Genomic DNA, 27,487 nt, shown 5'->3' on the forward strand with positions numbered 1-27,487 from the left:
TATCCTGCCAATACCAGATCTTGGACTTCTAACCTCCAGATCTGTGGTTTAATACATTTTTATTGTTTAAGCCACCCAGTTGGTGCTGTTTTGTTAAGACAGTATTAGCAAATTAATACACTCAGTCTTAAAAAAAAAAAAGGTGTTTAGTGCACGAGATAAAGAACATTGGGGCAAAAATCCATGATGTTGAGTGAAAGCCTTTCTAGGATGACTGTGTTGTGTCATTGTGTCTAACCAATGATATCTCTATAAGATAATGACTGTCATACAACCCAAGGCTTCCAGCAAGTGGCTCATACTATAGAAAAGTAATGGGCTGAATGTTTGGTAGAAGCCAGGTTAATGACCAGAGATCAGGAATGGTAACAAAGAAATAATTACTGAGAACTTTCCACAGACAAGGATGTGGTAACCCAGGCCTCTATCTGGTAAGCTGTCTTCTGGCTTTTAATCATATCAGGTAACATAAACAAGTAAATAATGATAAATCATCTCTAGAGAATTTAGTCTTCCTCTACTTCCATTAATATCACCTTCAGGGAAGCCCTGTGTTGGTCTGAGTCTGAGATATTGGCAGCGCACGATGGCTGATCCAGTTTTCCAGGGACTCTCAGGGCACGGGACTGAATATTGTGTGTGTTCCATGAATGTGCTTTGCCCCAAGTCACAGGGCACTGTCACTCCTCTGAACCTCTAGACTCTTTTCATGCTCTATTTCTTAGGCAATGAAATGGTAACTACAAGACAGTATATGATAACATTTTATTATAGTTATATTTAAAACTCCACAGGAACAGGGATTTTGCCTGCTTTATTCACCTGAGCACACCACTGGGCACATAGTAGGTGCTCAACAATTTTTTTTTTCTAAATAATGAATTGCACATACATGTGTTTTGCAACTTCTTTTTCCAGTGTTATTTGAAGTTAAAATATCTGTGCTGGACAACAACACCCCTTCTCTGCTGGCCAGATATGACTCATAGACCACCAGTTGAAGCCTTTGCTCTATAAGTACTCCATAGAGCCCAAGGCAATTATCTCTCTGTACCCCAGCAGTTCCTGGCATGAGCATGGTAGAGATCAAAGGGCAGCAAATAAACGCACAAGGAAATCCAAGTCATGTTTTGAACTACTGAGGTTTTTTTTTTTTATTGCAAAACATTTGTTACAGAAATTTCAGAAAGTTTTTCCCGTGGTATCTGCCAACTTCTGCTTCGAATTATATATCTAAACAAACAAGCTCAAAGTGCACTGTGAATGCAGTAATAGACCTTTAAAAAAGAACAATTCCTCTAAGGATTTTTATATATTTATAATGTCGATTGATATGCAAACTGCTGTCTATCTATACACAAAGAAGGAAAAGATGTATATATCTTTAAGAAACCCAATTGCAAAATTGTTTTATTTATAGGAATTCATTTAAAAATGATATCTGAATAATTTTCCCCATTATAAACTATGGTTAGAATGCTTACAAATGAGAGTCTAAGTTCTGTATTACGAAACGACTATGAGGACAGTCTACTGCATGTACTGTTTTGCACGGCAAGAGCAGCAATATAAACTCAGGTCAGACGCTGCAGTGACAGGAAGCAGGTAAGCCTTGATAACAATGCTACGGTGCTCTTCTTCTGAATCTCCCTCACAAAGATCCCACTTTTAGGTCCAGAATGATGCAGCTAGCAAGGATACATACACAGATTATTTGGGAGAACAGAAATAACCCTGAATAGGGTGAGTTCCTTTCCCTCCCACTTCAATTCTTGGTGTATTTCACAGACACACTCCCTAAGTTGGAATCAGGGATATGATCCCGGTTGGCTCCAATTCAGAGGTCCCAAACTACTGTCTCTGGGACCAAAAGCTGCTGGCAGACACAGTTGTTTGGCTAGCACAGCATTTGCAGATCTGAACGTGAATGTCTCTGTAGTAGGACACGAGTTCCCTCATGCCCTGTAAACCCTACTTCCTCCCGTTTGCCTCACACGGGTCCAACTAGCACATTTGTGTTCTGGATCCAGCCCCTCCACATATCTGAGTTTACAACCCCACAGTCTAGATGCTGATTCCCAGTGCTGATGGTATGTGGGAAGTTGGGGGGAAGATGTGAGGGACTCTCTTGGGACTCAGGCAAAGCACTGATGAAGCCAACGCCAACACCAGTCCAGCTGGGAGCATGGGGTAGAGGAGGAGGGAGGAAGCTAAGTGAGTGGGATGAGCAGGGCTGGATAAAGTCTGCATGTTTGACTTTCTCCAAAGAGCCAGTGTTTCAGCTGACTGTGCCAGGGTCCACAGGGTATCAAGGTGATGCGAGCAAGAGTCAATTGGTCTGGCAAAAAAACCACCTTGTGCTGGGCTAAGAGCAAGGAAGAAGGTTAAGGGAGTAAAGAAGGCTGCACATCCAGGGACAAGGCTGAACTTCCCTCCTTGTCCCACCTCTCTCAGCAATCTGCCTGCTCCAGAGGAAGGCCTATATCCTTTTCATCTCCCAGCACACAAACATTGTGCAAATAGGCAATGGCCTGAAGGTTTAATGGGACCGTAGACTAAGTTAGGAGAGGGAAAATTCAGCTCACTCTTGCTGCCATCTGGATTACTTGGCCACCAAAATCCTCTCTTAGACGACATGTAGAAACTGTCCTATCTTGGTTTCATTAGCAGTGATCCACGCAAGGAATTCATCAGAGAAAGGTAACACAACTACCTTCTCAAATGAATTTAAAAAGAAAGGAAAAGAAAAAAAAATCTTGTTTTCCTTAAATCAGAGCCAACCCCTCCTTTGGTTGACTCCAATCTGAGAAAGAGAATGTTTGACTTATAAAAAGAAGAGAAAGCTTAGGCCAGTGCAGGCTGAGAGAAGTTTCGTCTACTTAATTGAAAAGCAGTCATTTATCAGACTGTGCAAATGGGCTCCTCTCTTTTCCAGATGTTGAATGGCTTCTAATAATGAAACGGTGATTTCTTTAAAGGGCAAACTCCTCAGAGTCACCCAGTGCTCGATCAGACACCCAGTCACCCGCCTCTTGCCCTCCCCCAGGCCAGGCTCACACACAAGGTGAGAAAAGCCACCTGGTAGGAGGGTGATCACGTGTTGCATCATTGGATTCATTCAGAATGATCTGTGGATTTTTACACTGTCACGAATGGACCTCTGATTCTCATCTCTGGTATAGCAAATTGTATGCAATGGCCCTAAAGAATCAGAAACGTGTCTTTCATGTACCACAGATGCACCAACACCTAGACCTTAGTAAACCCAAGCAGTGCTGGCTAACTCTCTCTGGGTAACATAGCTATATGTCTTGTAGTTAATACTTTATTCCGTATTACTTGTTCAGAGCTTTAAAAAAGATAATAAAAAAAACCCTCGTTACTTTTTTGTTTTTAATTTTAAAAAATTGGACATAATCCTCAAACAGTGTAAGAAGCCCAACAATCTGAGTGAGTTCCTAACAGGTTTAAGGGTCACAGCAGGCAATAGTAAAATGTTAAGTGCCTTTCAGAAGTCAAAAGAAATGCATAAAGCAGTGCATGCATTTTGTTGCCACAAAATTAAGACTGGATTTGGAGAGGGATTACTTCATTTAAGTCACATTGCTATTGTTAAAGAATAGTGAGTTATAATGCAATATCTAGAACAAGTATATAACCACCTACACACTAGTATTACCTTATCTAGAAACAAACATTTTAGTGTTACTACATGAACATATTTATAAAATACTGTACACTGCTTCCACACTGGGTTAGCAGATGTAAACAAACAGCTAATTCAACTGGAGCTTAAAATATTATTTTCAGTTCATTTGTCATATAGTCTTTTGCATCACATGCCAGTTTGTCTTTCACAAAAATCACAACTTGCCTACCACAGCTCGCAGGGCTGGTAAGAGAATGCACGTCAGCTTATACAAATATTTTACAGTCGTCTATGGGAATGTGAAAAACACAAAGCAGGTCAGGAACAAAAGTGCCCATTTCATGAGGATGCTAAATAACATGGAATTGGGAACATAATTAATCCTTGCAACATGTGCTTCTTTATTGAATGTTACAGATTCTTAAATGATTATAAAGCTGTCCTGTAACGTTCATTAATATAACCACATGCTACAGCTATGCTGAGTTAAACACGGGTTACATATATGTTTATAGGTGTTTTATAATACAGCATCACCCAACACATTGGTATAGTCTATAGACACAGCATGATGGATGACTGGATAACAGTTATTATCACTATAGAAGTTAAACAGCCCAAACGTTCAGGAGGATTAGACCGCACAGCCTCAGAAAGTGGGATGAATGCACTATCCAGTTATCTACCATAATTTAACTATAGAAACTGTCTTTTAGAATGCATTTGAAACATTCAGAAGAAAACACATTTTGTGTTTTTGCAAGTACATTTTTCTCATTTAATCATTCTGAGATATATATATATATATATATATATATATTTTTTTTTTTTTTAAAGGGGGAACTTACCGAGTGCTAAATAATATCCTAGACCTGGAAGCTTAGACTTAAAAAAAAATTCAGTTCTGTAAAGTGCTGCATTCTGACCCCTAATACACCTTCTGACTTGGAGAAATACACAAACTAGCCATGACAATTATACCCAAGCTTTCCAGCTCCATTCAAATCCATCAAGGAGGGAGTTTCTCAGCATAAATATAATATATGTTGGTTAATCAGGAATTTCCATGGTCATTTTCATTAAATATCCTTAAATTTTTTTTCCCAAAAGGACTGAGAAATTTAGAATAAATCACTACATATGGTAGTATATAAAAATTGGCACCTTAGAAGCAGATGATTAAACCAAAGCTATTACTTCCATGGGCTCTCTATGACTTTATTTATGTTCCTCAATAACTTGCTGCTCATGAGCTGCTAAATTCACAGAGACAGGTAATTAACATCCCCTCGATCAGGGACATGGTGAAATAAATGAGCTGGACATAAGCTAACTGTACAAGGCCACTGGTGTGCAGAACCCCCAGAAATGGAAAGAAATGGATGGAAACAACACACATGGAAGTGCACAGGAGGGAAATGGCTCATGAAAGTTACACAGTGTGTGTTTAAAGTCACTTAAACTTGGCTTGTATATTTCACACAGTTCACAAAAGATGAAGAACTTCATTTTCATGCACAACAAAAGGACCAGTAGTCAGGTCAGGACTGCTAATACTTCATTTCCCAGGTGCTATTCTGTTCTCTCTAGAAATCACGATAAATAGAAAAGCTCATGCTCACAATTTCTTTCCCCTACTTTCAATCTGGCCCTGGAGGTGCTGTCACATCCTGCTCTGTGGTCAAAGAATAACGATTTCACCTACTTCTTGGATTCCTCTTCAGACTGAGAGAGCCTTCTGGCTTTTTAAGTGTGCTCTGTACTTAATATCATCAAATGTTAGTACGTAAGTACGTCAAACTAGCAAAAGCTAACGTAAGGAACAAAAGTCACAAAATCCTGCTTCAAACTCTGGTGCTGAGACTTGGCCTTCCTGAGTCACAGAGAAATGGTCTCGAAATGTAAAGTGCCTATTACAACTGCACTGATTATGAACAAACATGATTCCTCCTCCTCATTATCAATCAATATGGAACCAGGGATGCATGAACCCTTTAAGGTTTATTGCAACTTTGCATGTATGTATATTTTTTTTCTGGGGCGAGGGCCCAGAGCTTTCATTAGATCCTCATAGAGATTCATGACTCAAGTTTAAGGGTAACTGATTTAGTCTCAGACCAAATGCATGTTTGCTGAGGGGGAAACAGCCAATATAGGGTCCAATAAAAATAAAAGTGTTTCTAGAGCAGTTATAGATGAGGGACTCTGGTGGCTTGTTTCTTATTCACTTAAACCCAAGGAGTGGAAAAGGAATTCTTTAATTCTTTATATATGGCCACATCATTATTTCTACACCTGAAAAGCTCGTTCAGAGGGTTTTTGCTTTTTGTTTTAAATATTGAAAGGCTAGAGATTTTGTCCATGTATTTCATTGATTTCATATAATGAGAAAATTTGGAGTTCACAACTACAGCTAAACAAAAGAATCAGGTAGTATTTGGGGCCAGGAACATTAAGTCTTTTACCTTACAGACTTCTATTCTCTTTTAAAGCAGTGATCCAAATAGGAATCCGAGGATTAAGATTTTTTTTATCCAACTTTAAATCCATACTCTGAGCTAGAAATATATGCCTATATTCTAGAGTCCATAATACTATCTGGTTTAGAATCACGTGTCTATTCTGATTGTACTTGGCATAATTGCTTTGTGCAGGAGAAACCAGGCTAAAAGAGATGTCACGATAGCAAGTGCTCCCGGACATAAAAGGGACAGAGGGCAGGTAGGGAGTCATGTTGGCAACTCTGGTTTGGTACAAGGAAAAGCTAAGGTCATAGGAATTCAAAAAATAATAATTTCAACATCTGTCAGAATTTAATATAATGAACTCTTTCAATGAAACTCCTTGGATATTAAAAAATCCTGGTTATATCTCAAGGTGATAGAAAAGTCCAAGCCTTTTAAGAAAGCTCTATATGTCTGTTTATATACTACATATTAACATGTCTCTCCGTGTAAATGATTATATATGTATATAAGCAGCATATACTAAAGAACTCTTTATATGTTTATTTGCTTCCTATTTTAGCCTACTGTATCTTTTTTATAGCTCTGTATATAAGAAAAATATTCATGGTATGCCTGTAACTGATGGCTTTGGGTTGATACCAAACTCCCAGTCAATTCTAAGGTTATTTATGGTTTTGAAACTTCCTTAGAAAGTGCTCTGGAACATTTCCATAAAAAAGATACCAGCCCTTGAAAAACTCCAATTAAACTGATGCTAAACTCAGATTAAATGTCAGAACTCTAGATACGAAGATATCTACATGTAACCAGATATTCACATAGAAAATGGTCATGTGATGAGTGGTGTGGAAGATTGGCAGTTACATCCCAGAGATGTTCAGAAGACGTGGTGGACTCACACACACGATGAAGGTCAGACAGCAGCATAACGCATGACATGGATGGTGAGGCTCTAACAGTCTCCCACATGGCAGTTTTAGGTGAGTTCTGCCTACTGTTCTTTTTTCTTTTTTTTAAAGTTCACTATTACATATTCAGTGAGTGGCTTCATTGATGATAGGTGAGATAAAAAATAAATTAAAAAATATAAAATTATTTAATTACATTCATCCTGAGCTTGCTCGACTATACTTGAATGCCCACTGTATATAATAAACTACTTGACATTTGTTTTTAACATCAATTCTTCCTTCATTTTGATTGCAATACAAAAAGGCATTTCTTTTCCCTTTATTTTCTTCAAAAAAGATAAAAGTTGTGGCACCAGAAATGAATATATAAGAGACAGGTGAACTATGACTGTTACCTTGTTTTTTCTTTATAATGATCAATTACAGAAGTGTTGGCATGAGAAGGATGTGGGACGTTAGGTAGAACTGCTTGCTGCCGGCTTATACTGAATAAAAAGGATGCTCTTCATCAGTCATCAGTGATGGAGCCAATGTGAAAAGAAAACAGAATTGAAGTTTAGAATATCTCATTTGTATGCGGGGGACTTCTTATTTTATTTTGCAATTTAGCCCTGCATCCTAAAGCTCTTGATAACGGTCAGAAACAGGAAGTTGCCTCCTGGCACGGAGAATGCTTGAAGCCCCATTCATTCCCAGGGCTCATGGCGTTCTGAAGTGACTAGTGATACACATTCAGCTCAACCCTTCATCTCCCTCTTTCCCCTCCCTACCCATCAAGGGTGAACATGACTTAAATCCCCTGTGTTTGGCACTGGGCCAGATCAAATGCTTTCTTGATCTGTAGCCCAGAAGTCACCTTTGAGTTAATACCTCCCAAGGCATTACTTGTTTTGCTCACTAAGGGTAAAGTAGGTAAGTTTCAAGGATAGGGAACAGATGAATTTGGGAAAGAATTTTAGAGCTGGATTTTTGAGCCTTCTGCAAAGCTTATTAGAAGGTTTAGTTGTGCTTGCTTTCAAAACTGTGGAAAGCGGACATTCTGGAGAGTCTCCTCATGGACAGGCTGTCCCCTCGGCCCTCCGGCTTGGAGGACTTACTCCTCTGGAAGGGATTTCTCAGGCTTGCTGTGTTCCGCTGCCTGTCGAGTTTGTCACTGATGGAGAAGCTCTTCCTGGTGTGTGCATATGGCACGCTTGGCTCCTCTGCTGAGTAGCTGTTGGCGCGCTCTATCTTGGGAACTGTGATGTTGTTGGACAGGGTTCTCTCTGAATTATCACCTTCCTGGGAGGGTGTTGTGATGGTGGCTCTCCGGCCCTTGGCCTCATTCTCCTCACTGTCAGAGCTGGGGTGACTCAGTTCCGCCTCTCGCTCGGGATGGCAGCAAGAGGAGTCCTCCACTTTCCCTCCAAGACCCCCAGGGAAGGTGGCTCTGTCTGCAATCACTTGAGGGGCATTAACACACCGCGTGTCAATGCAGTCCGTAATGCTTGTGTATTCTGCTGTTTTCATGGGCACCCCAAAGTTGGCGTAGTAGCTCCTTGAAGGAGAAAACATAAAGCTATGAGATTTGACTATGGGTGCCTCTTCAAGAAGAAAGGGTGTGGTGGCTAGGTAGCGGCTACTTTTGGAACGCTCGATGGTGTGGTACATTGGAGGGTCAGTGTCCCAGGGGTTCTGGCAATCTGGGAGGTGGGTATAGTCTGAAGAAAAAGATCTAGTGTCCATGGAGGTGACGTCCTCGAAATCAATGCTCCGGCTTGGAGGTCTGTCTGTGGGTGCAAGAGTTGCACAGGCACTACTTGAAGGAGCTGTGGAAGGTGCTGGAGCTGAAAAGCTTGCCTCTCCCAGCCCAAGGATGTTCATGGAATTGTCCAGAGGGTCTATATCACAGTGGAGCTCATCCATGGCAGACACATAGATGTCTACACACGAAGATGGTCTTCTGGAATCAGGAACAACGGCCAAAGTGTTTGTAGGGGCAGTGGGAGCTCTGGATTCTTTTGCTACAGAGTGGGAACTAGTAGCCCGGTGTAGGCTCAGGGACCTTTCTTTAAAAAGACTCTCCAGCTTTTCTATACCACCTTTGTCTTTCACATTGACTGAATAGAAAGAATGGCTTCGCATACGGGGCATTAGAGTTGGAGAAGTTGGGGACAAGGTCTCCTCACCTGCAGGGTCTATACTCTCTTGGAGCTTGAAGGTGTTCCCCTCCTGGCTGTTGAAGCTGCTCTGGCGGACAATGTAGGCTGCGTCTGTGCAGTCTGAGGAGGTCCGCGAGCGGATTTTGTTGGACTCGGCCCGCTCCAGACCCGTCAGGCGCTCCAGGGCTGTGGCCATGCGCCCGATGAGGTCCTCAAGCTGCGCCAGCCGGATGTCCACGGTCTGGAGCGAGGCCTTCATGCAGTGCTCCCTCTCATTCACTTCTTCCAGCCGCATGGACATGTTCTCTACCCTGGGTGGGAAGAGAGAACAAGAGTCACGAGGGGCTGGTTCCTCCTTGGGAGGTTTGAGAGCAGAGGGAACAGGGCTGCGCCCGGGCCTCGTTGCTATCACTATCCCACCAGAGGGGCTGTGGTGGGTGAGAGGGGGTGAGGAGAGAATGGCAGGGACCCTGTCACTGAGAATCACAGAACCCCAATTTTTTTTAACTAAAAGAGGCTTTAGAGATTATCGCATCCAGTGATAATCTTTTTAGCTACAAGTCCTCTTTTCCCTCAGTGAAATTTAACGCTCAACCCCAATAAACAAACACTGAAGTTGAGTAGTTCTTGAAGTGGAGTGGGGCCAAAGTCCCAACCTTTCCCACCCTCTTGGCTTTGCTGTGGCCTGGGGCTGGGTTCAATGACCTCAATAAGCGTTAGGGTGTTGGCCTGTCACCAACAACATAAGAATGTTACATTTGGATGATTTTACCCAGAATTCTGCAGTAGAATTGTAGAATGTAGCTATTCTTATCGCAGTGTACATGTAAAATGTGTATTCTATGGACTGGGATTGTATATATTTTGCATTTGTATAATAATCTTTTGTCGTTGCTAGTCACAATAATTTTTTAGAATGTAGTGCCTCCAAAGGAACTGCTATGTTCCTGTTCTGGAGGCACCTGGAGTTGATCTAATCCAACCCAATCTTTTCATTCACAAAGGAAAAGCAAACATCAAGAAATTGAGCCAAGATTATGTAAAGTAATTTGTGGTGAACTCTGGAGTGACTATCAATAAGTAAACTTTCCTCCTCTCTCTCATCTTCTCTGGGTAGCTTTATATTACACAGATGCTTTATCTTACAGTTATTTCTACAGGTCTTAACCCTTCCCATTGGAAATTCTTAAGGGTTGATCTGAATCATATTCCTGTTTCCACTTCCATGATGCCACCTCAATCCCTGCCAGGTGTCCACAGAGGCTCACTGAGTTAATTACTGTGATGAACTTGATTTCAATTGTCTAATAGGTTGCCTGGCCATTTATTTATAAAGACAGAGACCACATATTTAAAATAAAATTGTGCCATCTTTCTCACTTGCTCAAATTATCTTGCAAAGGGCAAACCAAAGCCAAGTTTTAGTTTGAGCTCAAACTTCCACTTTTAAATGCCCGAAGGCAAATTTTTTGGAGAATCTAAATAAGATCCATTCACAACTTTTTTTGGAGAGGATAAAGATACTTTTCCAATACTTTCAATATGTATGGCAAATCACTTGACTGCTGACCCTTAAAAGGAATATGGTAGTGCTTTACAAGGAGTGGTGGGAATTAGAGCTGGGTCCCCCCAGCTGTTGTGATGGTGGTGGTGATGGTGGTGGTGGTGTGTTAATAAGAGTAGCATCTATTAGAGAAGAACATTAGAGAAGAATATACATCTCAATGCCAGAAAGAGGTGTAAGAGGCATGTGGTTTCCTTCTCTGAGGGACTCATAGGCTTTTAAAATAAAACCTCTTCTGTTGGCCAGAGTTGGGGTGTGTGATTTGTTAGCGTGGGGCACATTTCCACCTCTCTTGGCAACAATCCCCCCAACTCACCTACTCTGCCTTGTTATCTTTTAACTTCCCTTTACCCAGCCTAAGGTTCTGGTCTACCCTCCAGAGCCCTGCTCCAGAAACCTTTTTCTTTTGCTCTTTTCTGCTGCCCTGTAACCAACCCAGTGTCTCCCAGGATCCACACACACTCTGCCACCATGCCCAAGTGTATTTCCAAAAGACTGGAAAATTGAGCATTTCTGTATATGACAAACCCAATGCTATTCACCCAGCTACTACAGATGATTCAGAAGGAAAATTCAACTTTTCCCTGTTTCGCTTTGTTTTGTGATTATAAACATAGGCCAGAAACAAATTCCTTACTTACTTACAGTAATAGGTCTGTGTGTAGATTTACAATTCACTTTTTCACCATCTAGCCTATGGAGTTTGATTCTGCAAGTACTGCAACTTATTTTTTGTAATGCAGCAAGCTTTGGGTAAGTGGGTAGAATACTTCATTAAAGTCAGGAGTAGAACAGACGGTACATTTCTATAGAATGAGAGTTTTTGTTTGAGACACACTAGTTACTGGGTCCCCCTAGCTTTTTAGTGTTGGCAGGGTAACAACAGGCAGGATAGTTTTCTTCCTCCCTCTCCTTTCCTTTCTTGAAGTCTGGTGTGTACAAGGTTGGTATGGGAAGAGATAAAGATGCTCCCTGAGCATAACTGCACATGATCATTGATTTGAGCATGGTGAGATAGCTCCCTGCACTGTGGAGACCTCCCTCCCTGCATCCCACCTTGCTTTAGCCCCAGGATCCAACACTGCAGAGAAAACTAGCAGGTAAGAGGCCAAGCAGAGGCACCAAGAGTTACTGGAAGGGTAAGAACTTGGTTGTGAGCAGTAAACATAACCCAGAAACTAAGGAGCCCAAGGGGATGGGAGAAAGAAAGAGGAAGTGCAGGGAGGAAGCAGGCCCCCAGGAAAGCAAGGAGGTGCCCAGTGGGAGCCTCAAGAATGAAGATAAGCAGTTTGGCTCCAGGGAATGGAACTGCAGAAGGAAAGCCTTCTAGAACAGGGCCAAGGAGCTATTCTTCACCGAATCTTAACTCTCCTGTGGGCTCTGAGATGCCCTGGAATGTAAGAGTTGAACTTTAAAAAAAGGTGGGGGGTACTCTTTGATTCATTTTCTTCCAGATTCTGGATGGGTTTACCACCTGTGTCATCAGTTAGGTCATGGATGTGACTGTTAAGGGTTTAAAGTAGGAGTTATAAAAAAGTAAAACTTCCTAGAGTCAAATGTATATGTGCTTGTCCCCAAAATAGAGTGCTTTCCTTAATCTTTAAAAAAGAATTCTTAAAAAGTTAATTGTAAATGAGCATGCATCATAGATATAAATAGGCCTGAGGAATGAGCCAAGAGTTTGGGTCATGATTGTAGTTTCTAGGAGCTGACTCTGGTCAAATGTTGGGAGATAAAGTGGAGAGAAGAATGATAAGAATTTATGGATCAACAGGAATCCTCAAGGAGACGGATATGGGACAAGACTAAGTAAGAAAAGAAGGGACTGGGAAAGGAAGATGCTGTATGGAAGAAACACTTTATTCTTCATTCCCTCTTTCAACTCCCCAGACCTTGCGTGGCTTATTTCAGAATAACTCAGGAGGCAATCACAATAGGGACCCAATAGAGCCCTGAAAGATGTGCGGTGGCTCCTGTTCCCAGGGGGCCAAGAAAATGACAGGAGCCCCATCAGAGGGGATTCAATAGGTGGGTTAAGAAAAAAACCCAGGTAGTAAGACAACTAGCCTCTAACAGCCAATGTGATAAGGAAAAGGACATCCACTTGAAGATTCTGGTGGCACAGATCTATTCAATTTCAGTATGTAATTTTTTAAGGATTTTACCTTCTAGAAATTCACCTTCTTTTCTGATAGCCTCAAAATGTGGTTGAAGGAAATACGGTAAAAGAAAAAAGAGAACTGTCAGGCCATGTCTGTTCTAAATTTCAAATATTCTCCTGAGTGCTAGCAGTGGGATGGGTGTAGGATGAAAAGCAAAAACAATCCCGTATCACATGAGCCTGATTGTGGGTGCTCCTGTAGGGGAAAGGGCACACTGTCACAGGTTTGGGGATCAAAGGCAATGACACAGAGCTGCTAATGTGAACTCCTGCTTATCCACAGACTGATACCTAATTTGTTAATTACTTGAGTCCTTTAGGGCTACCTCCCCTTCCTTTTGAGCCAATTATCCTTCTCTCTGGGACAAAAAAAAAAGGGGGGGGGGAGAAAAGTTTAAACTCAGCTCTATCAATGGAGATACCAAAGAACAGCTTTAGAAAAAGATTTGGTGGGACGTAGGTGAAGCTCATCTTTTTTGGCTAACACTAATTTTTGATTACTTATAAATCTCATATATCCTAAATTATTCCTGTCTCTTTGTTATGAAAAATTGTAAGTTGAATGTACTATTAATAGTCACATATCTAATACTTTTTTGAATCTAGGTGAAGTGGAAAAAGGGTACAGAACCTATCAGTTTAGGAGAGAGAATGTTAGATTAAAAGATGACAGTAAGGAATAATGTATATCCCAGTTTGCTTAAGTTGTTACCATCAAGGAAAAAATTCAAACTGAATCTTCTGACAAGCTGGAGCCTTACAGGTGGGGTGATGGTGAGGATGAACTGGAAGCTTTAAGTTAGGGGTCTGAGAATCAAATGCCTCAGGGCAGATAAAGTAAGTAGGTAAAGCAGACAACGTATTAAAGAGAACAGAGGCAGGGATTCTGTGGCAGCAGAGAGCATGCCCAGTCCATAGGCATTCAGAATGAATTTTAACAATCACTGCAAGCTCTACACAACAGCCCTCTGTGGGCAGATGCTGCCCACGAGCGACCAGTTTGCAAATTCTGCTTTAAATGAGTTAAAGGAACCAGAAAAGAACTTCCATCTGTGATCACCAGAAAATGTACGTAACCAGTAAGAACCAAAGGGAAATAATAAGCCAGGAGACTGAAGATAGGAAACGTTTTCTTAATATTCAACATTCCTAAGTTCTAGGAATCATGGGAGTTAGACATCAGTTCTTGGCAGCATAACAGAATGGCTTAGTAGCAGGTAATTAAGCTGATGGTGTCTTTTGAGTACTTTAAAGAGATAGGATTGGTTAACAGGAGGCTGGGAACTCAGTATTAATGACTCTTTCTTGATAATTTATACTAATAGAGAGACATAGATGGACAATATTTTTGACGAAGTACATTGTGATTTTAGCAGGGAGGTTGACACACTGGGCTGATTGGAGAAATGTGGATATCTGGCTGGGTGATTAACTAAATGAGAGATGGTAGAAAAATGGGTCAGTGTCATCATGAAAGGTATTTTTGGGAGTCATGCAATTCCTTAGCTCTGTCTTGGTTCACCTGAGCTGTGCTGGTGAGCATTTTGGTGGATTATGTTGAAGATATAGTAGGTATGCTTATCAATGAAACAATAATATAAAACGAACAGGATGAAAAATTAATAGACTGATGATAAAATCAGGAGTTAAAGTAGTCCTTAAAATGCTAGAATAATGAGCTGAAGGGGGGAAATTAAAAGTGTCACATCAATAAATGTTAAGTCCCAATTTTAGGTTAAAAACAAAGATTTCACAAGAAGAGATTTGAGGATATTTAAATCAGCTCATGTGAAAAAGCCCTGTTTTTAATTAATTATAGGCTCACTGTGAACGAAAGATACGACTTGGCTGCTATGATTGTAATGCAACCTCATAGCAAATAAAATGTGTAGATTAAATAATAATAACTACTAGTTATCGCAATCATAATGTCTCATATATGTTATCTCAATAACTTAAAGTTCTAGTTAGGTATTAATACCGCATTTTGCAGATGGGGACATAGGTTCAGAGGAGTTAAGTAACTTGGTCAAAGTCACACAGCTAGCTACTGCAGAATTGGTATTAAAATATTTCCATTATACTGTCTTCTTTCCCTTGCAACAAGAACTACTTGTCCTGTTGTACTCTATTAGCCTAGCACACAGAATATGCTCAAAAATAGTAAATGAATGAATAAAGGAATTAAATCTAGGCTCTAACTACAACACAGAACTAAGGGTGATGCTGACAATTTGAAGTACATATTGAGAAAGTGAGCAGGGTAGTGGGAGATTTGTTGTTAGCATGATGAGTACAGTTAAAGGATCTTGGGGTATTTAGTTTGGAAAAGACACAGCAAAGTGGGGAGATGATAGTGATCTCCACCTGTGTAAAGTATTTTTTTCAGAGAGAACAGAATTTAATTTTTTCTTTTGTATTTGTTCACAAGGCTGGTATCTAAGGCAGTTTCTCCTCTTTCTAGGTGTTCAAATAGAGGCTGAGTGTAACTGGACCACACTTTCTTTTGAAGCGCAGTCCTTATAACCCCATCCTCATCCCAGGCCCTGCTCAATACATGCTTATTAAATGCTGTTGTTCAGGTGTGTGGGAGAAACACTGTTCTGGGTACAAGTAATCTGTGCCCAATGACCTCCAGAAACTTTCCTGAATGTAAGGTGACAAATTTCATGCTCCACAGTGAATACACTTCTGCATCGTTCTCTCCTATTTTGGACTCTTAGTTTTGTCCATTGTGTTGCATTAGTGGTTCCCAAAGTGTAGTCCAAACAGCGTCAACATCAGTATTGCCTGGGAGCTTGTTAGAAATGCAAATTCTAGGGCCGCACCCTAGATGTAGTGAATCAGAAACCAGGGGTGGGGGCAGATGCCCAGCAACCTGTGTTGTAACAAGCCTTCTAGATGATTTTGAGGCCTTCTAAAGTCTGAGAACCACTGAGTTAGATGTTTCTGGCTCTTCCTGCTTTGGGTTGAGTAGAACTCAATGAGACTGTATTTTTTGAGGACAGGGCCCTGCCTTATCGCCTGGCACACAGTGAAAGCCCAGTATGCGTAAGAACCGAACTTGTTAATGGATGATGAGCATGGAATTTGATGGAACAAACTCCAAGGATTGGTTATCTTCAGCCAAGGGTCAAAAAACTCTCAGAAAAAAAGCCAGTCAACAATGCTGCTTAACAGCTTAAAAATTTGGTTATGTTAATATAGTTATCATTAGTTAGATATTATCCCAAGTAAGTGCAGGGTGTTGGTTACTCAATTAGCTCATTATATTCTGGAACTCTATTGCTTTAGATGCATCATGGTCATTGCTATATAAAAATGGGAAAGACAGGGATTTTTCAAAATCAAGTTCCTCCACAGTGTTAATGATCTCTTGAATAATGTATTGAGCCCTATACATATCCATTTGGGTACAAAAATATGATTTAGTAATGATTCATTTAAACAGACAATTACAGAAGCATCTCTGTATTTCTAAAAAGATTCCTGCAAACAGAACTTGTATAAATACAAGTTGTATTACTTGTATAAATACATTGTCTTTTAAAGGTAGTAGCAGGGGGAGAGGCACGGGGCTCACTATGTGAAGAAACCCTTTCCCCAAGTTCTTAGTAGAGCAAAGAATCAGCTCTTAATTTTTCTGATTTCACATCCCTGTACTGAAGTTCTCTAATACGAAGGGAGAACTATATACTATTTTGTATACTATATAGAATGTGCACAGTTAATGTATGAAATTTAATATATCATTCAAATGTGTGTTTATACATATTTATCTCTTTGTCATCTCTCTCTCTTTCTCTGATATAAATCGGGCAGGTGATTCTGCCTGCCACTCCGCCTGGGAAGGACATGTCCTAGAGAATGTGGGTAATGTGGGTCCACTCTTCCTTCGGTTGGTATCTGTTCCCTCATGTACCTCATGGCATTTCTATTGTGCTGAGTACAACTCTAGTGTTCAAAGATGTTATTTTTTGGTACATTTACAAATGTAACAAACCAAAACCACCACCACTACCAACAAAAGCTAAACCTCAAACACAGAAGCAACAGAAGCCGGATGAGGCCTGGGCTTAGGTTCACTTCTCTGGCACCTGGGCTTGGCCAAGAGCTCACCCTGGTCCTCCAGGCTGCGTGACTCCAGGAGGTCAGCTAACGCCCAGGACACAGGGAGGGTGGGCCTGGATCTGTCCTAGATCTCTGGGAGTTGCTCTCCATAGTCACCTTTCTGAAGGGTGGGGCTCTATAATGACCCAGAGAGGAATAGGGCCTTGGGGAAGAAGTCTGGAAGAGTTTATAGGTGTGGGGGTAAGAGCCCCAGGTGGAGGTGCTGCAGTTCCTTTTCTGTTTCCATCCAAAAGGAATTGGTAACAAGGGCACAGTTTACATGCCCTAGTGTCTACACCTCTAGACCCCAGAGAGGCAAAGACTTCTTTGCATCTTAACACTCCTTTCCCTACATGTCGTTTCTTTCCAGATCTATGGCCTTCTGAATTCAGAAAGCGTTTCAAAGGCTCCTGGATATATGCTTTGGAAATATGTCTGAGCAATGGACAATGTGTCCACATGGCACAATTTTCTGGAAACCACATGGCTATATGTCCATTAATAAATAGCTTTTCCAAGGCTTCAGCATGAGAGAGATCTTCAGATTTGCAGCTCCTTCCTCTGTTTGCCAGAAAATTGCTTCACATTACATCATCACAAAATGCTCTATTTTGCAATGACAGATGTGTATAAAATCTGTGCATGGCTTTAAACTTTATTAATATTGGCTGAGTACTATGAATACAATCATTCAATGGCATATTCATATATACCTACTTATACAGACTGCATTCTTTTTTTATTTATTGGACTATAATTGATTTGAAATGTTGTGTTAGTTTCTGGTGTATAACATAGTGATTCAGAAACTGCATTCTCTAAAGAGATAAAGGGCCAGGGACAGAAAAATGCCACTTGCATAATTTCTGCAGAGCCACTAGAGAATGTATGACATGGGAAAGCAGACAAAATGTCATTTCAAGAAAATTAGAGGTGACTGACTCAAATCTTAGAAGTCCGAGTCATATATCAACTGAAATCATCAATATATCATACCTTCTCCCACTATTTATAATTTGCTTCTGCCATCTTTATATTGCAAATGCTTAAAATGTAAAGTTACAGCAAAGCTTTGTAACATTAGAGGTGTTCTGTTAGAAGAATGGTTCCCAAATGCTGGGTTTTAAATATGCCAGCCTGGAATGAAGTTTGTATTAATCTACAGAAAATGAGAAAAATAAGAAAATGTAAATCCATTTGCACAAAGTTAGATTTATTACATTTAAAGGATTCTCGTCTCTTTATTTTGAGATTTTTCTTTTATAGCCCTATTGGTCTAGAAGACTACTTGGTCAGTAAGATCTAGAAGTATATAATAACTAGGGAGAAAACCCTGCTTTTATCTCTTTGCTTTTATCTTGTTCTATAGGAAGAAAAAACAAAGTAATTTTAAAAAGCCCTCAACCATTATTCTAACTAATTCACAAGTCTCTTGCTGGGTTTATTTTGAAGGTACTGAGCACCCATATGAGCCAGGCATGAGGACCAACTATGTCTTTTGAGAAGATGCTCAGTGATCTACAGAAAACACAAATCTATCGAAGAGCCTTGAGTTGGGCTGGGTCTCTCTTGGTTTGTGTCTGGGTCAGATCTTTCTAATTTCTGGTCTGAGCCAGCAACCCCTGCCCTGTCCTGGACTCAACAATCTCTAGTGTCCAGGAAGGCGGCTGCTACTGCCTGCTGGGGAAGTCTAGGATCTACAAGTCTGGGGTTTTGCTCTATAGACACTTGAGACAACATTCTGTTCTCTCATAAGCTTGATGATTTCTCAGACAATGATAGTAAACACAAGAGGGTCTCTTTTTTGTGGCCCTGCAAACAGAATCAATTGATAAGGCATGCCATGGTATAAAACAACCCCAAGAGGCATGTGCCCAGGGAACACACCTTTCTGAAGTCACCCGTATCCGCTCATCATTGGACGAGTTGAATCGATCATCCTTTTCTCTGAAATATTCCTCTATGCACTGCTCTTCAAAATCATGTACTTTCTTGAGCTCATCATCAGTTATGAAGAGCTCTGTGAAAAAGAAATGAGGGATATGAGGCAGAGAAGTAAAAGCGATGGCCTCTGATTTGTGGGCCAAATGGCATTCCTAAGCTAAATCGAGGTTAGGGAAGGGGGCCTGGATTCTTCACTAAGTTTCAGACTAAATCCAAATCCACTCAGGCAACTTGTGCCACTGTCCTCTTTCTGGGCATTAGATTCATTACGTGTCTCTGAAGCTCACCTGAGTATATGTGGTTTACTGCTAAGAATTATGTATGTTGTAAGGCCAAGAATGTAGTGAAATCAAGGAAAGGGAAGCTATGCAGAGAATGGGAATTTCTTGAAAACTCAGCTTCTGGGCTGAGAAGTGTGGCAGACAGACACTGTTCCTTGGCCTTATTAAAAACCCTTTGCAACCCAATTCCTCCTTTCCCTCTCCCTACTACAGAGGCTGGAAGTTCAAATACATACATTTCCATGTCTCTTGAAGCTGGCAGCAACCATGAGGCCCAGTTTGGCTCAAAAAACAAACAAACAAAATTCTACTGCAGGAAGGGGTTGTGTATTGGGAAGAGATTTTGCTTTCCTGATGTACTCTAGCTATGGGGCTGCTTCTTTCTACATTTTTTCACCTTCCCGCTTCTTTCTGCCTTGAACACAATGTGATGACTGGAAATGCAGCAGCTATTTTGCTACCAGCAGACAAGACAGCGCGATAAGAAAGAGCTGAGCATAAAAACAAAAGGACTTGGGGTCTTTTACTTCAGTGAGTCATTGTTGGGCTCTGGGCTATTTACCTTTCCACCTTTCATTATGTGAGACAAGTAAAACCTTATTTATTTGTGTTATTATTAGTCTGGTTTTCTGTTAATAGCATGTAAACAAATTCATAACTGATACAGCTGTAGAAAAAGCCCGGTGGAAATTTGTATCTTTTCTCCCCCTGAGCTTTCTACTTGCCTAACTGGTGTTTCAGATAGAAACAGTGAATCTGGAAATTCTTAGCCCCTCTCCAAGTTTCCAGTTTTAATGTCTTGAGAGAAGTTGGGCATGGCTGTATCAGAGAAGTTGTTAAAAGCTTCAGACTTAGAGAAGCAGCTGATTATTAAGTGGCTTTGGTTTCAAACTTTAGCTGCACTAGTGATCACCTGGAGGTAATTCCTGGGCCACAATCTTAGAGGCTCTGTTTCAGCAGATTTAGTGTAGGTGGTCTATTTGACACCCTTTGAGAAACCATAGTAGCTTGCTTGTATGGGGCTGGATTCCCAATGGTTCTTAACTATGGGTGGTACCCAATGGACATTCAGGAACCTGCAGGAGCTATTAGTATTCAATGTGTGGAGGCTGGATGTGCTAAATCTCCTGCAATATGTGGAACAAGCCTATATAATGAAGAATTATTCCACCCCAATGCCAATCGAACCTCCTTCTAGAAACACTGGGCTACAAGGTGGTTGGTGCAGGGTCTTCTTTTTTGTCCTGGGAATCATGGAAAGCAGGGCCGGTTTCCTCATGAAGTCATATAGGTACAACCCTTAAGGCTTGGGGAGCGTTTAAGACTTAAAAACATAATGGATCCAGAAATGATCATGGAAAATCAACATTAGTCACCTAGAACTCAATTCAACTCATGTCAGGATGCTTAAATTATATATACTGCAGCCCTGGGAGCATTAACATGGTTGATATATTTTGTGGTGGGACATCTGGAAAGTGAGAAACTTAGAACTTATGAAGATGCTAACAGAGCCCTACTAGATCCTGGTTTTATCTCACTAAGAAAGGTGTGAGGCTAAGAATGCTTGACTATCTTCTTTCCAGCATAGTTTTGCATCAAGCACACCCCCTACCCCATTCCCTTCCAAGTCTTCCGAGCTATGGGCAGGAAGAAGGAGGAACCAGGTGCCCAGTGGTCCTGCATGACTGTCTACAGAAGCGGTGGGGATTTCTGCTTTGTGGTTGTTGGGGCTGTCACTTGAAGCTTACTCAGGCCGTAGTCCCTTTCATCTGGGTCACTCTCGTGTTTCCTCCATCGGCAACACAGGTGCTGGAATATCATGGTCATGTGGCTGAATATGATCAGAGGTGGGGGCAGAACGGGCCTTTCGTGGAAAGTCATGATGAGCTGATACCTCTGAAATTTCCACACTTGGTTGGATATTGATTTTACCTCAAAAAATGTATTGCTGAAAGAGAGACCAGAGAGAATCAAGTGAAAAACTCCACTGCTTTCTGAAGCATCACACCCACCTCCCACTTCAGTTTCCTGACTCCATTCCAGGTGCTCTGAAGAAGGACCCTCTTACTTAAAGACAGCGATGAGGAGGTTGACCAGCAAGATGTTTGCCACTAGAAGGTAGCAGGCCATGATGGCCGGCACAATCCAGGCTCCTGTCTTGCATGGAGGCAGTTGGATTATTTTACCATCCTCTCGAGTCTCATTCTGTCCACAGGGAGCTAGAGGAAGCAACACAGGTAAGATGTGAGAAACTGTGTGGCTCCGTGATTGAGAAAAAGACTGATTCAAATGAGAGGGTTTTTTTTTGTTTTGTTTTGTTTTTTTTTTTAGGTGGAGGAAAAATACAGCCATCTCAAAACAAACAGAAAAAAAAAAAAAAGAAAAAGAAAAAGAAAAAGAATTCTAAAAAAGCCAAAATAGGAAAATGAAAGCTTCATGAATATCCCAAGGGGCTGCTACTGCAAAGGAGAGTTAGTTCTGTCAGTCTCCCAAGTTGTCATCTGACAAGAAAGAGGTGGGTGGAGCCTCCTGCTGACTCACCCAGTCCCTGGGGCACTTGGTGTCCCCAAGAAGCCTGGTGAGGGCTTCCTCAGGGAGTGCAGGAGGGACAGAGTCTCATTGCCCCACCGAGTTACTTTCAAAATGTGCTGTGGAGGCCAGAAGCCGACAGCTGTAAGAGCAGCAGGATTGAGGGGCTGTTGATTGGGAATTAACACCAGGGCAGCTGTTAATTGCTGCAAGAAACCACCCAGGGGCTTGAGTTAATGATTTGCTGTCTCAGTGTGAAAGGACTGAAACAGGGCAGTGCCTTCGAAGTATTTAGGAGGGGTGTTGCTCAGTGCTCCAGATGGATGGCATTTCATGGGGAGGACAACGAGGGGCCATGGGCTGGGACCATGGAGCCTGTAGCCACCTGCTTTTCTTCCAGCGGCATTGCCATTCTAAATAGGTGCTTTTCAGGGCACAGGGAACAAAAGCCAACTGCATTGAATAAATGGGCAAATAGAGAAAAATAAAAGATCTGGAGGTGGGGGTGAGGAGGAAGGTGATGTGTGGGACTTGGGTGAGTGTGAGTAATGTGCTAATGAGGCCTGCTTGGAGTTTCCGGGTAAATCCAGGGGAAAAACAAATCCTTGACAAAGCTCCTTAGCGTTGCAGGACAACCCAGCCCAGAGAGTGAGATGAGGCTGATGCCCTTAAGTGCCCAGGAGTAGGTGAGGTCGCTCTCCCTCTCTGGATGTCTTCTGTTGGCTTCAGAACAGGGTTCTTTTGCATCTATTTGTAAAAGGGGAGTGGGGCATGAAGAGGTCTCAGCAGTTGCCACAGGCAGATTTTGAAGATCTGCCAGGAAGGTATGCAAAGTTGACCCAGAATCTCGGCTGGAGTACCTGGAGAACGGCCAGGGGAGTCCATTTCCTTCTCAGGAGTTAACATGGCTAGGCTGTGTGCTCTGCAGAGGTTCTCAACCCTGCCTGCACAGGGGACCATCTAGGGATCTTTAAAAACTACCAGTTCCTAGCTCTGCCTCAGACAACTGAATCAGGATCTTTGAGGGTAGCCCAGGCATTGATATTTCTTTTAAAATTTCCCAGGGAATTCTCAGGTGCCACTAAGGTGAGTCTAGTGAGCTAGAATTAGGCTGGAAAAATTATATGATTTTTGACATGCTCTCAAGTCCAAAATACATCTTCTCAGTTTATGAGGGTTTTAATAATATCAGGACACCAAGACTCTGTTTCTATGGCCAGAGAAAGATGGCCAAAGTGCTTCCTTTGGATCTGCCTGCAAGATGATTGGGTGTTGGAAACAGGTGTTTTCAGACTTGGCATCCTTTTTGTTGTTGGCAGATGTGACCTTACCCACCCAAGACAGCCCTGTAAAAGCTTCTGATCCTCTTTTGGAAGGAAAACCCAATGATAGGGCCCCCTGCTGGCTTCAGGATGAAGTCCAAACTCTAAGGGTGGCTGGTCCAGTGCCATCTCTCGCCACTTTCCACCTCTCCCTCCAAGCACACGCTGGACCAGGTTTCTTGTAGTTCCTAGAAATGTCATGCTCTCTCTTCCTGATTTTGAGCCACGCTTCTTCTTTCATTTCCAAAAAGCCCCTCCGACACACTGCTCCCACTCCCCTGCTGCAGCTGGGTGAATCCTATTCACCTTTTCCATGCCCACTTAGCTTTCAGCTAGCTTTCTGCCCCTTTCCAGCCAGGAATGGGGTAGGTACTGACAAATATTCCCCTACTTGGCTGAACTCCACTCAGGCTCTTCTGAGCTCTTTTCCAATTAGGCCTCAGCTGTTGGACTTCCAACTTTGTCTCTGCGTTGTCCAGTTTTAGCAACAATCCTGCTCAGTCAAGTTTAGCCAGAATCCCCAACCTCAATATCTGATCAGAGTTGATATCTGACCACGTTCCTCATCCTCCATCACCCTCCATCTGACGTCTAATCACAATGGTCTGTCTTCAGTAAGAACCCATTAGGTCAGGTTAGCCAGAACCCCCCTTACTCCTGACATTTCCTCTTAGTGATTTTCCATTCACTGACCCACACCTTTCTCCTGGCTATAAATTTCCTTTTTTTTTTTTTTTTTTGCACTCAGTCACACCGAATCTCTTTTATTACAGAACCCCACTGCAGTAGCCCCCCCTTGAATAAAGTCTCTCCTATCATCTTTAACAAATGTCATGATCTTTAACAAATACTCTTTTCTTTAGTGACTTTGTCTTCCTTATAATCTCAGAGCTCCCTTTGCTTGCCCCTTTGGGAGGCTTCTCAACACTGTGTCACTATTACCAATTTACCAGTCTGTGTCCCACATGAGATTCCTACTGGGAACATTTCCCTTCATGGTTTCCCTGGAAGTGCATACCTAGCCCAGTGCATATACACAGCATATCCACACATATCCACACATGTTTGCTGAGTGAATAAAGGAGATCATTACACACACTTTGGTTGCTGAGCACTAACATTTGCCACAGCTCTGCAAGTCTACTCATGATGGACAGTTCTAGCTCTCAGCAGTTGCTGGCTCCTTCCTTAGGTCCTTTCCAGAAATCCCACCCTTGGCTTGATGAGAATGCTTCTCATGTTCAACCACATGCCAGGGTCTCTGTTACCCACTTGGCCATAGGCCTCATGGAATAGCTCACTTTACTTTTCTCTCCTCAGTGAAGCTCGTCCCCCAACCCTCCCAGCGGCTTGACCTCCCTTGGGGCTGTCACTTCTGTGCTGTCCTTTCCTTTGGCTTCTGCTCAGGTCTCTATGGGGAAACTGACAAAGGAGAAAGAACTGCTTGGGGCAAGGTACAAAGTATACACGGTTTTTACAGATGCAATCCCCAATCTCCATTTCTCAATGACATTCTGCAATTTCTCTTTACATTCTGGGAGAATGTAAAACAAACTTGTGAGGAGCAGAGCTCCTCCATCTTTTGACCCTATATTTAGCAAAGATGCAGACACTTCCTTCACTATGGCCCTTCTTCTAGCCTAGAGAAAAAAACAGAGAGAACAGTAGGTGTTCACTGGTTTCAAGTGGCCCCACCTTTTATTCATCCTGCCTTTATAGACATAGTATTACTTTAGTGGTTAGGAACATGCATTATAACAGGCAGACCTGGGTTCAAAACCTGACTCTACCATTTTCAAATGATGTGACGTTAGCTTACTCCACAGACTTCAGCCTCCTTATCTGTAAAATGGGGTAGTAATAGTATACAACGTGGGAGGAAGTTGTCAAGATCATTAAATGAGGCATGCATGCAAAGCACTTAGCTCAGTATCGAGCACATTGCCCTTGATTAGCATTAGTTGGTGTAATCGCTGGTAGTGTTATTTTTGTAACTAACAGACTTGAAGCTTCTCATGGTTAGGGACTATGTCTTATTCCCCTTTACTTTGCAATCACTAAACACAGCACTTATTCTAGAAACATTTGTTGAGCGATTATTATATGCGTGGTGCAGGAGATGCTGAGGATTAAAGAGACAGTCCCTGTGCTAAGGAACTCAGTTTAGTGAGTTCAGGGGGCACAGAAACGGAGCAGAACATTGTATTTATTGGGTGATGTGAGCTCTGCTGAGGCTCTGAAGAAGCGCAGCACAACTGTAGCCCCCTGAGCCTCGGTCACACTGCACATTCTGTTTGTCAGGACTAGCCCTGAAGACCATCATCTAGATTCTAGAGCAACAAGTGCAGTATAAATGAATTAGATGATCCTTGTGACAGTGATAATGACAATTAAAATGCATCATTAAGAAACAGCCTTCATTTGGTAATATCAGCAAAGAGGCAGTGAACATTATACGCATCAGTTAGTGCAAAACACGGATCTTTAATGGCTCCTAGCCACGTCCTTACTCAGGGCATTTATCTGCGCCAGAAAGTGCTATGACTCAAACTTACAGATGTCTACCACTGATTAAGATGAACTGGATGCCTTAAAGCCCTGACAAGCAGCAGATTTCAGGATAGGGGTAAATTATCTAGCTTGTTAAATGGCACCAGCCATTGTCTAGGGGTTCATGATCCCAGGGAAATGCTCCAGGGCCCACAAACCCTGGGTACAGTACATGGACAGTACATGGGATGTTTAGGAGCAAGTGAGCTGGTGGCTACCATCGTGCCTCCTCCTTCCCTGCTTTGGAAACTGACACGAGTGGTTTTTCTCCCAACCCTCCTGCAAGAAGTAAATGCATAGTCACTACCACCTTCATACCAAGTGACATGTTGTCAGCTCCCTCTTTGTTGGTGGCAGTCAATGCAGAGTGTCTCTAGTGGACGTTCAATGGTTTCACCTGCTCAGTATACATTTCCCCTTTCCCTGGTGAGAGTGTCCTGGTTTCCCTTGGAGGAACTGACCCTCCCCTATTCTCAGCCCATGAAGTCTGGGTAAAGTGAATTCAAATTCCACACTTAGGAGATTAATCAGTGTGTTTTATCCCTTGATGGCAGTGATTGGTTCAGAGATGAACATGTGACCCCAGCACGCTCAATCAGAGCCAATGGGCATAAAGCTTGGGACTTTTGCTGGAACTAACATAAAAGAGAAGCTCTCTTTTCACAATGCAATGTAAGGCTATCAAGAAAACAGGGCCTGCCCATGAGTGACTGACTCCATCACAGAGAAGAGAAACAGATTCCTGATTCAGTCATGCCCCAAACCAGCACTTTTCAGATACATGAACCATAAAATTCCTTTTTACCTTCAGTCAGTTTGAATTGGGTTTCTATCACTTGCCGCTGAGTCCTGGCTAACACAATCGCCTCACCTCCCGTCCCCTGTCCACAGCAATTAAAGACACTGATAGTCTGTGTACACCACTCCTGCAAGGCTGCGTCCAGAGTCTTGGGGCAGCATGAAAAGGCTGGAAGCAGCACCTGAGAATGTGGAGTTTGACCTGACATCATGGCTGCATCACAGCTTCAGGGTCTCGGAGCCAGAGACCGCTGCTCTGCTTCTTCCTCAAGCATAGAAGAGCGTAAGGGATCCACACTGATCAAAGCTCAGCTGTCCAACTGGGGCCAATGACTCAGAGACTAACGACACAGATTTCACTTATTATCAAGTCAGTAGGGTAAATGCACTTGGGAAACTTTGGCCAAGCATCTGGACATAGCCAGCTACTCCCAAAGTAAAGAAAGCCTTGTTCTAGAAGCTGATCTTAGGTAGATTTGGCTCCAGAAGCCCCAGGGTGGAGGTGCAGGTAGAGTGGGAAGGCTGCATTCATGCGATTATGGAAAAAGTAGAAGGGATCAAACACTTGGAAATTCAGATCCTCTATGGTTTCTCTATGTGCGTCATGCTGACGTATCACATAACTAAAGTAAGTGTCAACAGAATCCCTCAGTAGAATGTAAGCTTCATAGGGAAAACGGTCTTTGTCTGTTTTGTTCACTAAAGAAACAGCAGCTATAACATTGCCTGGCACATAGTAGATGCTCAATAAATGTTTGCTAAGTGAACACAGGCAGGAATACCACACACTGTACAATTGACCTGCAATGTCAAGCATTTCTATAAAGGTTACATGTGACCAATTTCACCAGAGCAGTGTCTGTTTTCCTACTTACTTCAAGATCTTAAGTGCCACCATGACCTGCTAATGTAAGATGGGTCCTATAAGAGCAAAAGCTGAAAGAGGGGGAAAAAAATCCCAGATATCTGATTATTTGTTTGTTTTTGTAATTGCCAAATTTAGCAGTTAACTGCAAAGGAACATGCTGAGCATCTGGCAAGTCTCCCTTCTGAATG

At 42.1% G+C, this 27,487-nt stretch overlaps 1 protein-coding gene across 7 annotated transcripts in view; it reads right to left on the bottom strand.

Annotated features, from left to right (window-relative positions):
- The window catches only part of TRPM3 (transient receptor potential cation channel subfamily M member 3), a 259,670-nt gene that overhangs the window by 15,912 nt on the left and 216,271 nt on the right, over nucleotides 1–27,487 (bottom strand). For 4 of the 7 annotated variants that reach the window (XR_012506377.1, XR_012506376.1, XR_012506375.1 and 1 more), the window contains 4 exons: nucleotides 21,301–21,451; nucleotides 20,981–21,180; nucleotides 18,892–19,024; nucleotides 7,424–9,480 (listed from right to left, as the gene is read on the bottom strand). Coding sequence is in view for 2 of the 7 variants with exons in the window: in XM_045515107.2 (XP_045371063.2) it covers nucleotides 8,028–9,480; nucleotides 18,892–19,024; nucleotides 20,981–21,180; nucleotides 21,301–21,451 (1,937 nt within the window). In the remaining 5 variants the exon portion in view is untranslated. Of the gene's footprint in view, nucleotides 1–82; nucleotides 9,481–18,891; nucleotides 19,025–20,980; nucleotides 21,181–21,300; nucleotides 21,452–27,487 lie in introns of those variants that run through there. The other 3 variants (XR_012506378.1, XM_074361686.1, XM_045515107.2) reach the window with 3 other exon arrangements.

The sequence above is a fragment of the Camelus bactrianus genome, chromosome 4 (assembly GCF_048773025.1).
Source record: "Camelus bactrianus isolate YW-2024 breed Bactrian camel chromosome 4, ASM4877302v1, whole genome shotgun sequence".
In the NCBI taxonomy this organism is placed as follows: Eukaryota; Metazoa; Chordata; class Mammalia; order Artiodactyla; family Camelidae; genus Camelus; species Camelus bactrianus.